At 46.4% G+C, this 10,576-nt stretch overlaps 1 protein-coding gene across 1 annotated transcript in view; it reads left to right on the forward strand.

Annotated features, from left to right (window-relative positions):
• Positions 1–8,744, forward strand: part of MALT1 (MALT1 paracaspase) — a gene marked incomplete at its 5' end in the record, with an annotated part of 30,652 nt that extends 21,908 nt beyond the window's left edge. The window contains 7 exons of the mRNA XM_026042529.1: positions 1,016–1,193; positions 2,052–2,126; positions 3,227–3,354; positions 5,055–5,204; positions 6,009–6,166; positions 6,909–7,034; positions 8,054–8,744. Coding sequence (XP_025898314.1) covers positions 1,016–1,193; positions 2,052–2,126; positions 3,227–3,354; positions 5,055–5,204; positions 6,009–6,166; positions 6,909–7,034; positions 8,054–8,518 — 1,280 coding nt within the window. The remainder of the gene's footprint in view (positions 1–1,015; positions 1,194–2,051; positions 2,127–3,226; positions 3,355–5,054; positions 5,205–6,008; positions 6,167–6,908; positions 7,035–8,053) is intronic.
• Positions 8,745–10,576: the final 1,832 nt, after the last annotated feature.

The following is a 10,576-nucleotide window of genomic DNA, read 5'->3' on the forward strand; positions in this document are numbered from 1 at the left end:
GTACAAAACTGGCATATTTGTTTGAAGTTCTTTAATCTGTTATAGAGCATTATTCACAGGCACATGAGGGAGATTCTTATTTTAGGATGATCTGTTACATCTAGGTGAGCATTGAAATAAGTTGCTCATATAGCAGTTATGGATCATGAAACTGTAAAGAAATACAGATGTGGTGATTTAGAAGCGAGTAGCTGGTGGTTTGAATAACAGGAACATGCTCTGGAGGGCTGCCAGGTATGGACTGGAATAATCATTCTTTCCCCAGAAGAAAGGGGTATTTCTTACCCCTTTATATGCAAAAGATAAAAACAAATGGAGAAACTGACTGTACAAAAGAAAGGACAAAACTGAAAAATCACTGTCATAGTGTAAGCAAGATTTTCCTCTGGTTTCTAGATACAGTAATTTTAAGACTTGTCAGTAGTAATGGTAGGTTAAAATCTTCACAGAATGTAGTATTTAATGTTACAGCATCTTTCAAAGAAAAAAATCTAGTAGCGCTGGATACAGTACTGATTCATGTGGGGCACTACTGGCCACAGGCCTCCAACTGAACTTGGCCCCATCTTCCACCACCCTCTGAGCTCTAATGTGGAGAACTGCTTTACAGCTGGGCACTGGTCCTTGTTTGTATCATCCAGCTCTAACGTGTGGCACACAACCGGTTACTTCGGAAGGGGCCAAAACTAAAGCATTTTAAGAGTTGTTTTATTTAGTTGTGTCTGATTACACATGTCACTAAACAGTAAGTATTCAAATGATCCTGTTTCATGAGAAAAAAACTTATGCCTGCATTATGAGGTTGATGCTCCCTTTTATTTTACCTTCCTTCCTTCCTGTATTAGCAAAGGCATGGCAATTAAATAAAACGTTTCGAGTAGTTTACATGAACTTCATCTCCCAGGGATGCTTGCTGTGGATGCAGAGCGTGAGGTCCCGGCCGTGCAGGCGTGGTAGAAGTGCTGGGATCTACTTCTGAACTGTGGCCTCAGTCCTGTGTATTTTGACCTCCCAGGTTTGTTGTACTACGCTGGCCACGGCTACGAAAACTATGGAAACAGTTTCATGGTCCCTATTGATGCTCCAAATCCCTACCGGTCTGCGAACTGCCTGTGTGTACAGAACGTCCTCAAACTGATGCAGGAAAAGGAGACGGGACTCAATGTTTTCCTACTGGATATGTGTCGGAAAAGGTAGAACTAATCCGGTCTGACCGTTCACAAGTAGTGAAAATTGTCGTGAAATATCTGAGATGTGGTTTTGCGTCCTGGTACAGGGAGAAGGTATAATGACTAATTTGGGGGAACCAAGTATGAAGTTCATTTTACCCAACAAGATAGATTAAAGCTGGTCCTACTTTAAGTAAGTAAGAATAACCAGGGAAATAGCTTTGGGAAATACCAAGGAAGCTGGGGAGAAGCTGGTCTTCAAGCTGAGATTTCACCTACATTGAGAGTTCAGTGGTCTTGAAAGCTGCAGGTGGGAGAGCCTGGAGCCTGAGCCCATCTCGTCCGTGGGGGTCGGTCGTGGGCTCGTTCTGTCTTGGCCCCAGGAGGGAGCGTGAAGGTGGAAATTCAACTTTCTGTATCTGCATGCAGATACCTACCTCTTGGTTCACATGGGAGGAATTTCAGCTTTTCTGTTTGTTTGTTTGTTTGTTTGTCTAAAAGTTACAAGGCATTGGGCCTTTTTGGTTAAAAGTGCAGTTAGACCTATTACAGGAATGAGTATTTTCCCTTCTGTCTTAAACCATCTCTTTATTATTTTGGGAAGAAGGGAGAATCCATGTGATCAAAGGCATTAGTTTGATGTAATCAGAATGCTTAAGGTTGAAAGGGACCTTTAGAGATCATCCAGTGCAGCCCCCCTGCAGTCTTTCATGAAGAGTTTGGCTGATGCTGGTTGTTCTCTCTAGCTGTCAGGGTGCATTCAGAGTTGTAAGAGGGGAGAAAAATGTGTGTATGAACTACGTTGCTTGGTATTTGGAGTAACTGTAGAGTTTTTTACTGTTATTTCTCAAATTATTTTTTGTATGTTTCCATTTATTGCAGAAATGAATATGATGACACCATTCTCATCTTAGATGCTCTGAAGGTTACAGCCAACATCGTTTTTGGATATGCAACGTAAGGAAGCTTTTCCTTCTTGTTATGCCAGAGATTTTTAAAGCCAGAACAGACCCCTGAGGTTGTGTAGCTGATCTGTTAGACCAAAATGCCAGTTACTGGGTCAAAGGGACAGTAGCTTATCCCTATCTGTATCTTCTCGCTGAGTTCTGACTTCTTCCACAGATCATTCCGTTCAGTGTGGGAGGCRGGGAAGAAGCTGACATTAAAAATGCAATTTACTGATTTCCTACTATTCCCATGCAGATGTAGGCCGATGCTAGTGATAGAACTCCATCCATAACTCCGAAGTTGTTGAGCGGTGTTCCTGATTCGGACTGTAATAGTTAATTGTAGGAATGCTCTAGTCGTAATCTGATTAGCTTTTATTATTATAGTATAACATTTAATATATATTATTATTATAAAATTTATTAGAGATTTACAATGACAAAAGAGGAAGAAAACAAAGCTTACCCAGACACCCATAACGCTCCATTTGCTTTGCTGACCTGTCGGGAGGAGGGGGAGTTGTTCTCTCGTCAGGTCCTGTGTGTCCCAAGGGWTTTTACCAGCCTTTCCCTTGCACAAGGTTCACGGCCATGGAGCAGTGGGACTGTAACCTACGTGCTGCACCCTGTGTGCTCGTGTCTCCTGACTTAATACAAATTAAATTTCTAGAAAGCATGTAGGTGTTAAGCATATAAATGAATGAGAAGACTGAGCAGTGCTCTTCCTTTTCTAGGCAGAAAGAGGAAAAGCTGCAACTGCAGTTGAAGTTATTTGAGGTGGTTACTTATGCTGAAATTTAAATGACCTTTCACTGTTACGTTTGAAATGGCATACAAACTATTGACTAGAGGTAGTTGAAAACTCTAAAAGTCTCCTATGAGCAATCTAAGTTCCTCKTGTAAGCTGATTCGGGCACTGTCTCTGGTTGCAGGTGACCATTGCAAAGCCACAGAGAGCCGGCTGGCTTGAGGCTCGGCCTCGTTTTCCCATTGGAGCGTTTCCTTCCCTCACATTCACAAGCAGAACTTTACTCCATTTGTCTTCACTGTGCTCTTAAGTCATGTAACATTTATAATGTCTTTCTGTGTCTGATACTGGTGATGTCGTAGGTGCCAAGGAGCGGAAGCTTTTGAAATCCAGCAYTATGGCTTGGCCAATGGGATTTTCATGAAGTTCTTGAAGGAGCGCCTGTTGGAGGACAAGAAGATAACCGTCCTGCTGGATGAGGTTGCGGAAGGTGAACTCCAGCTTGCTGCATTAACTGTCCTGTCAGCCTGAACTCTTTAAACGCTTCCTTGCTGCACTGCCACTCTTCTTGTACAGCAAATATGGCACTCTTCTTTAAGCTCTTTCTTGTTGCATATTGTTGAATATGAGTTTTACCAAGAAGTGGGTTCTGTTAGGCATCAGGTGAACTTTAGCCTTTCTAAAGAGATTTGAGCTCCTTTAAAATAGTGGTATTGCAGTTTTTTTTCTGGTGTACCTAGTTGCCTGGTGAACTGCTTGTTCTGAAATGTTTTTCTGTGTGGAGCCTTGAATTGTGCATCCACTGGAACAACCCTTGTGTCTCAAGGTGTCTGCTGCTGCTGCTGATCCAYTCGCTTCTGTGCTCACCTTGACAGCCACCTGAACCCTGCCCACCTCCAAGTCTGCTACAGTGATTGTGGTTACTGCTCTTCAGCAGGGTTAATGGACACCCAAGGACAGTCCCCTGCTCTAGTGGACCCTGTTCAGTTACTGCCTCCTGTATTGTCAGGAGAAGCAGCTAAAGTGAAAACTACTGAAGGAAAATGTGTCACCTCTGTGGCAGCGTTCCTCAAAGTGCAGAACGGATAGAGCCGTTAAGGGAGAGTTATCCCATTATCTGTAGGTAAATCCTTGTTGTGCTAAGAGGAGTGTCTGACTTCCTCATGTCGGGGAATTCAAAGCCGTGTGATCAGCAGAGTTCTGCTGTGGTTTCCTGTTGTCCTTGGTAGGATGGCAGATACCCACTTACATTCTGTAGTGGCCACAGACCAATCACTCTTTCCACGAGTATAAAGAGTTCTCAGACTGTGTTCTGAAGAGGTATACGAAAACACTGGTCTTGTCCTCTTTTCCTTGTCACCAGTTTTGTCACTGGTGTTGAGTATGGGTCGGTATTTCCCTTTTTGCTTGTGGCTTCTGTGTTGGAGCTCAGTCCTGCCTGTAGCCACATTCCATGGCTTCCTCACACGTCACACGGAATAGGGCTGAGCATCTCTTCCTGCTTYGTCTGTGCTATCAGGTTAATGTCACACGCTCTAGATATCCCAGCACATGACTTAATTACCTCATTCTTGTTGAACTCATAGTAGAAAGAAATAGATTTACCGTGGAGGAGAGTGTGAGGCAGGTCCCGTTGGGATTTGGGGTGCAAATTAGTGTCCCAACGATGAGACAGAAGGAGAGAGATAACCTAACGGGCAGAGAGCAGTTGGGCAGAATCAGGAGCAGCAGGTGGTGCTCGAGCTGTGCACGAGTCCCACATAATGGAAGGCCAAAGGAGGGTGTGCAGCAGGCAGGGTCTGTGGGGCAGGTTCCCAACATCCGCCAGGATGGAGACTCCGCAGCCTCTCCAGCAGCCCCTGGAGCGCTCCGGCCCCTCGCCCTGMGAACGGTTCTGCTCCTGTTCCCACGGGGCTCCTTGTGTTTCCGCGAACGCCTGTGGCCCCTTGCGCTGCTGCAGGGCACTGCTGAGGAGAGCCTGGCTCTGTCTTTGCTGCCTCCCTTCGGATGCCTGTGCCGTGGGAGCGCTGCGGCCCGGCCCCATGTGCCCCGTGTGCCCCGTGTGCTGTGCCCAGGCCTTGGCCCCGGCACCGCCGGCCCACAGCGTCCTCGAGAGGTGCTTYGTGTAGCTGGAACTTCTACAGCGTTGACTTGAGAACTGAACTGAAATTATTTGCATCTTTCTTTTAGATATGGGCAAGTGTCACCTTACCAAGGGCAAGCAAGCTTTGGAGATCCGCAGCAGCTTGTCTGAGAAAAGAGCATTAACTGATCCCGTTCAGGAGACGGCGTCTTCTGCAGAGGCTCTGGCGCGGAATCTGCAGTGGGCCAAGGCTCACGGTATGGTACAACCTGCTCCTTGCGAGGGGCCGTTCCACATCAGGGGGTCACATCCCTTGGACTGAATAGAGCCCTCAAGGATATGAGGACAAATTCCTTACTAATCTCTAGTTCATGGAAATACTCTTTTCATGGGCTATGAGATTCATGTCGGTGTTTTCATTAGTACTTTCAGACCTTGAGCATTCTTGGTGTGGGGGTTACCTCTGCATGAGATTGTACTGAAAAATGTGACACCCAGAGTTTGACCAACGGATGCTGTAGGGGACACCAGGGATGTCGACCTGTGGGAGAATAGCCACAGGCTGTGTTTATGTTAGTGACGTTGCCAGGTGATTTTGTGACTTTTCTGGGACTTCAGTAATCTTATTCTAAAGCATCTCAAATCACCAGGTGATCCTGTGCAGTAAAGATATTCTATATCTTTATATCTATATTCTAAGATACTATATAAAGTAAAGAAATTCTAGGCTTTCTGACAGCTTTTTCTTTTTTCTTTTTATTTTCTTAAGTGGKTTTTTTTTAAGCTTTTTCAGCTAAATGTATTGGATTATGATTTAAAATTTCTTTGACAGCTCTAGCAGAGGCTTGGTGGACATTTGTAAGACTGACCTGATTGAAGGGCAGGATCTCTTACAGAGAGAGAGAGCTCTGTAAGAGAGCTCTGAAGAGCTGCTCCCGGGCGAGTCCCGAGCGCAGGGAGAGGGAGCGAGGGGCCCGTGCCGTGGAAACCTGCGAGTATCTCAGAAGAGAAAAGATGCCTGTTCGATTTTCTTTGACATGTAATAATGTGCTTGTTTGCAGAGCTTCCAGAAAGCATGTGTCTTGAATTCAGATGTGGTGTTCAGATTCAGCTGGGATTTGCAGCAGAGTTTTCCAATGTCATGATCATCTACACACGAATAGTGAAGAAGCCCCCAGAGATTGTGGTGTGCAGAGCCTACGTGACAGACTTTGCACTCGTAAGTGCTTCCTGTTGGGCTTGCAGTGACCTGCGGCCACCCCGTGTCACCACGCTCAGCCCTGTCCCTGCACCTTTCGTAATAAAACAAACGTGAAATGTTAAAATCAGGCGCACGTGTGTGCATGTCAGCACGTATACAAATATCTATATGAATACATAAAAAAGAATCTCTGATATTTTTCGGTCTTTTGCTTTTCACCATCTAATATCTGGTACTTATGTTTAATTAAAGAAAGTTAATGTCAGTGCTCAGGAGTAAGGAGTCCATATGAGATCTGAAGATAAATCTTTTGGTGGACAAGGTCTTTTTGGCTTTATAACTTCACAGTCCTTTGTACCTAGGATGAGAGTAAAACTGAAAGCTCCTCAGAGACAGAAGACATCCTTTCTGTAAAGCACTTAGGACACTACTGATGCATTATAAATAAAATATTGAATTAATATGCATACTAAATACATACATTCATAGGCCAGCAAATTACTGTTATGGTGCCTTATTTCATAGTAAGATTTAGGTTGCAGAAAGCAGCCTTTAAGGAAACACAGCAAATCTGAGAGGAAGCATCAGCAAAAAAGTATGCTAAACAAATGTGACCTTTTCCACCTGTGGTTAGCAATGATTTTAGCAACTTTTGCATGTTATCCAGACTGACGTTGTCTTTTAAGAAGAAAATTCTGACATAAATAAAGGAAATGCTCCTAACTATTTTAGAGCTCAGTTCATTTCTTTCTTGCAATAGGATCTGGATGTGGATCCTAAAGAGGCCAATAAAAGAACTCCTGAGGAAACTGGAAGCTATTTAGTGTCAAAGGACCTTCCCAAGCACTGTCTCTACACTAGACTGAGTTCACTGCAGAAGCTGAAGGTCAGTATTTTTGTGCAGATCACCTGTGCACGTTGTGAGAATGTTCTTAGGTTTGTAACTCAATGAGAATGAAGCAGAGTTGCATCCTAGGAAATCCTCAGCAGGAGCTCAAGGTGTTGWACCTCACCCCTTCCATTGCAGCACGTGCTCTTGGGCATGCAGCTTTTGAAGGCTTCTGTAAGCTCTTTTCTATATCTCTCTGCTGTGAACGTCTGTGCTGCACATCACTTGGTATGTCATCCACCAGGCTTCTGACAGGGTGAAGTATAAATGCTTTTAGAAATAAAAAAAAAAAATCAGGTAAGCAAGTTAGTGACCAAAACAGATACCCAGGTCAGCAAGTTTTGAGACCCTTTCAGATAGTGAAAGGGACAGAAACACTGGTTAATTTTGCTGTCATCTCTGAAAAGCAGGTATGTTTGTGAGGGAGGTTTTCTAGCCTGTGGGATACCTCATGCACAGAGACTGAAACATGGTTCAGTTTTCCTACTTCTGTATATCCTGTTCAGGAATGGGTTGATTGCCTAACTTTTAAGTGTAATTTGAAGCAGTTGAGGGAAGTCAGACCTTGAATAAGCGTGGGAGGCACCCAAATCCTTCAGAGCTTATAGTGACTCTCCAGAAGAGCTGTGAGAACCGCACTGACTGTCCCATGGACCAAAAAGAAAAATGTGAAAAAAAACCCTTTTCCTGGTCATCTTAAGGTTATTAGGGTAAGGGACCTCTGGAGATGTATGACTGCCTCCATAGGTGTAAGGAGAGCATACAAAATTTGATGTGAATAGGCTCTTTCTGTAATCCCACCTGGTTTCTCAAGTGTATTAAACACATTGGTCCAGAACCTCCTCTTTCCATGTACTACATATGTAGCTGATGAGGTTAACAGTCTTGCTAAGTGTGTGTCTTGGGCTCTTGTAATGGTAATTCTCCTTCTCCAGTAAGTTATTCCCCTGGGGAAATTTACTGCATTGCTTTTTGGGGGGGAGTTCTACTTTTTTTTCCTTCCTCTTCCATTGCAGGAGCACTTGATCTTCACTGTTTGCCTGCACTAYGAGTATCCAGGAATAGAAGATACAATGGATGAGAGGAAAGAGGTTAATGTTGGGAAGCCCCTTATTGCTAAATTAGGCCTTCATCATGGATTCAGAAGTAATAGATGTCTTCAGACCTGCTGTGTGCCTAACAACCCTTTTCATAAGCAAGTGGAATCAGGTCCAGTGACAGCTAAGTACTATTCACCTAGTCATGACCGAGCAAATTCCTGTGCAGGGGAACATCATCCAAACACTGTTTGCGCAGACAACGTTAGGCAGCCAGGGGCATGTTCTTGCAATGGGACTTCAGGTGCGTTAACCTCAAGACATGAAGTGCAGAATTATTCATGCCCTGCGGAAAAGAGCAACGTGCCAGTAGAGACAACTGACGACACTGCTGACCTGGAACTCCTGCTCTCCGACGGCCTCCACTTCTCCGAGCGGCGGTAGCTGGGGTGGGTGCAGAATGGACGGTGTCACTGGGGCCCGGTGGACAGCCGCACTTCATCGTCTCCCAGAGTCGGGGGCCTTGGTGGCAAAGGGATCCGAATGTCTGGAGATGGTGCCAAGGTTGRGGGTTGGTCTGTTTTACTCTCAGGAAAAACTTCTCAGATCCAAAGAGATAAAACTGGACTGATATTTTTAGGAATAGAAAAGCAGAGTTTTTGTGTTTTCTCCTGCTCCTCGAGGTCAGATACAGATGAAAAGGGGACGTGCCCTGAGCAGCCCCTTGGCGAGCGGTGAGCAGCAGCGCGGGGTGGGCGGCCGCGCAGCCCGCAGGGGGAAGGCGCCGCTCTGCGGCAGGCAGCGCAGGCACCGGCGCRACGCCGCAGCCGCCTGTCCCCGGGTGCAGGGCCCGGAGCGGCCCACGGGAGCTGACAGGAGCATTGCTCATTCTGTACAACAGTACAGTAGCTGTGTGGAGCAGTCGGGGAAAATGCTGACAAAAGTCAACAGGAAAAGGAGTTTCCGTGTTCGTATGCTTGTAACTTTTCTTTTTTAACCTGCTGGCCACTAAATGATAAGTACTGTTTGATATGCAGATATTTTCAAACATACTGCATTAAAATAAGATTTTATGTATCCCAACCTCCTGCTGARCAGATAAGATAATACATAGTGTCACTGAACTGAGCAGAGAGGGATCTTCTCCAGAAGTGAAGATGTGGCGAGTATTCCAATGTGCTGGTGTTAGAAACGGCCTCTCACTGAGGGCTCGGYTCCTTTTCCTGCTCGCATGCACTGGGTTCAGTCTCGATGCTCCGCTCCCTCGCAGGCGGCTGGTGCTCGGCGGCTGCTGCCTTCCCTTCTGCCTTCTCTGGTCGAACGTCCAGTCCGTGGTAGAGGCTGACGGGTGGGTGACAAGCAGTGCAGGGCAACGAAACTTGTGAGGAGGGAAGAGGAGCTGGCCAGTCCCCAGCGTTAGGGTGATTTTAAGGGCTTCAGATGAAAAGGAGGAGCAAAGTGATGGGTTCATGGTAAACTGCTCTCATGACAACCTCTCTTATCAAATATTCCTAAGATTTTTYACTGATCTGATTCATGGAGACTTGATCTTCGGGATGAGCAAATAGTTGACATGTGGAGTTTGACTAAATGCAAGATGTGTGCGTGTTAAAAGTGYCTCTCTGTCCATGACAAGGGAAGCGGGGGGTGGCAGGTCCCGCAGTGACTGACGTGGCGGTTCCGACACTTACAGATGCTTGGGCAAGACATGTGCCCCCCGCGAGCCCCCCGCGCGGCACTGCCCCGCCACTGCTTGGCTGCCGCGGTCGCCAGCGCGGGCGCTCGCCAGGACCGGGCAGCCGCGGCGCGCGTCAGTAGCCGAATGTGTGCGTGAATTAGGCCAGCCTTTAAATCCCAGCCAAGTCAGTGGGGTGAAGGTACGTGACTAAACTTAGGCGTTTGTGCAGGCTCCCCATTGGGCTCAATACGTCCTTGCTGAACGGAAGCCCTGGGGTTTTCCTCTGAAGCGTGGTTGTGTGGGGATATTTATTTCCGCCTTGAAGTACCTGCTAGACTGAGTTAACGTGGTTCCTTTATTCATAGCTTTGGCTTCCTGTGTGATTTTGTTTTGGAAAGTTAGGTAGATTTGGAGGAAATGCTTTAAGCTGGGGCTTCCCCGGCAGGAGAAGGCTCCTGTGCCTCAGAATGTTTTCCTTCTTACTCTGCAATGAGGATAAAGTAAATGCAACAAGCTAGTGTTAATGCAGCATTAAAATTGTGAGACTGCTCCCTTTCTTCCTTTTTTTTTTTGTGAGGGGACAAGGGATAGGAACAGGAGAGCATAAGCGGCATATGAAGAAAGCGCTTTCCAGAATGAACGCCTTGGGATTCATCTGGCCTTTGGTTTGGCCTTTTGCATTTTATGCCCTTGGCCCTCGCGGCCGGTGCCCTTCTCTGATGGCCTCTCGCAGGGCCGGCCACCAGAGCCGCCTCGCAGCGGAGCCCACGGAGAGCTGCGGCCGCCCCGCGCGGCGCACCCGCCTGCCCACCTCCCTTCCCACC

The sequence above is a fragment of the Nothoprocta perdicaria genome, unplaced genomic scaffold (genome assembly GCF_003342845.1).
Source record: "Nothoprocta perdicaria isolate Ctin4 unplaced genomic scaffold, notPer1 scaffold_306, whole genome shotgun sequence".
Classification (NCBI taxonomy): domain Eukaryota; kingdom Metazoa; phylum Chordata; class Aves; order Tinamiformes; family Tinamidae; genus Nothoprocta; species Nothoprocta perdicaria.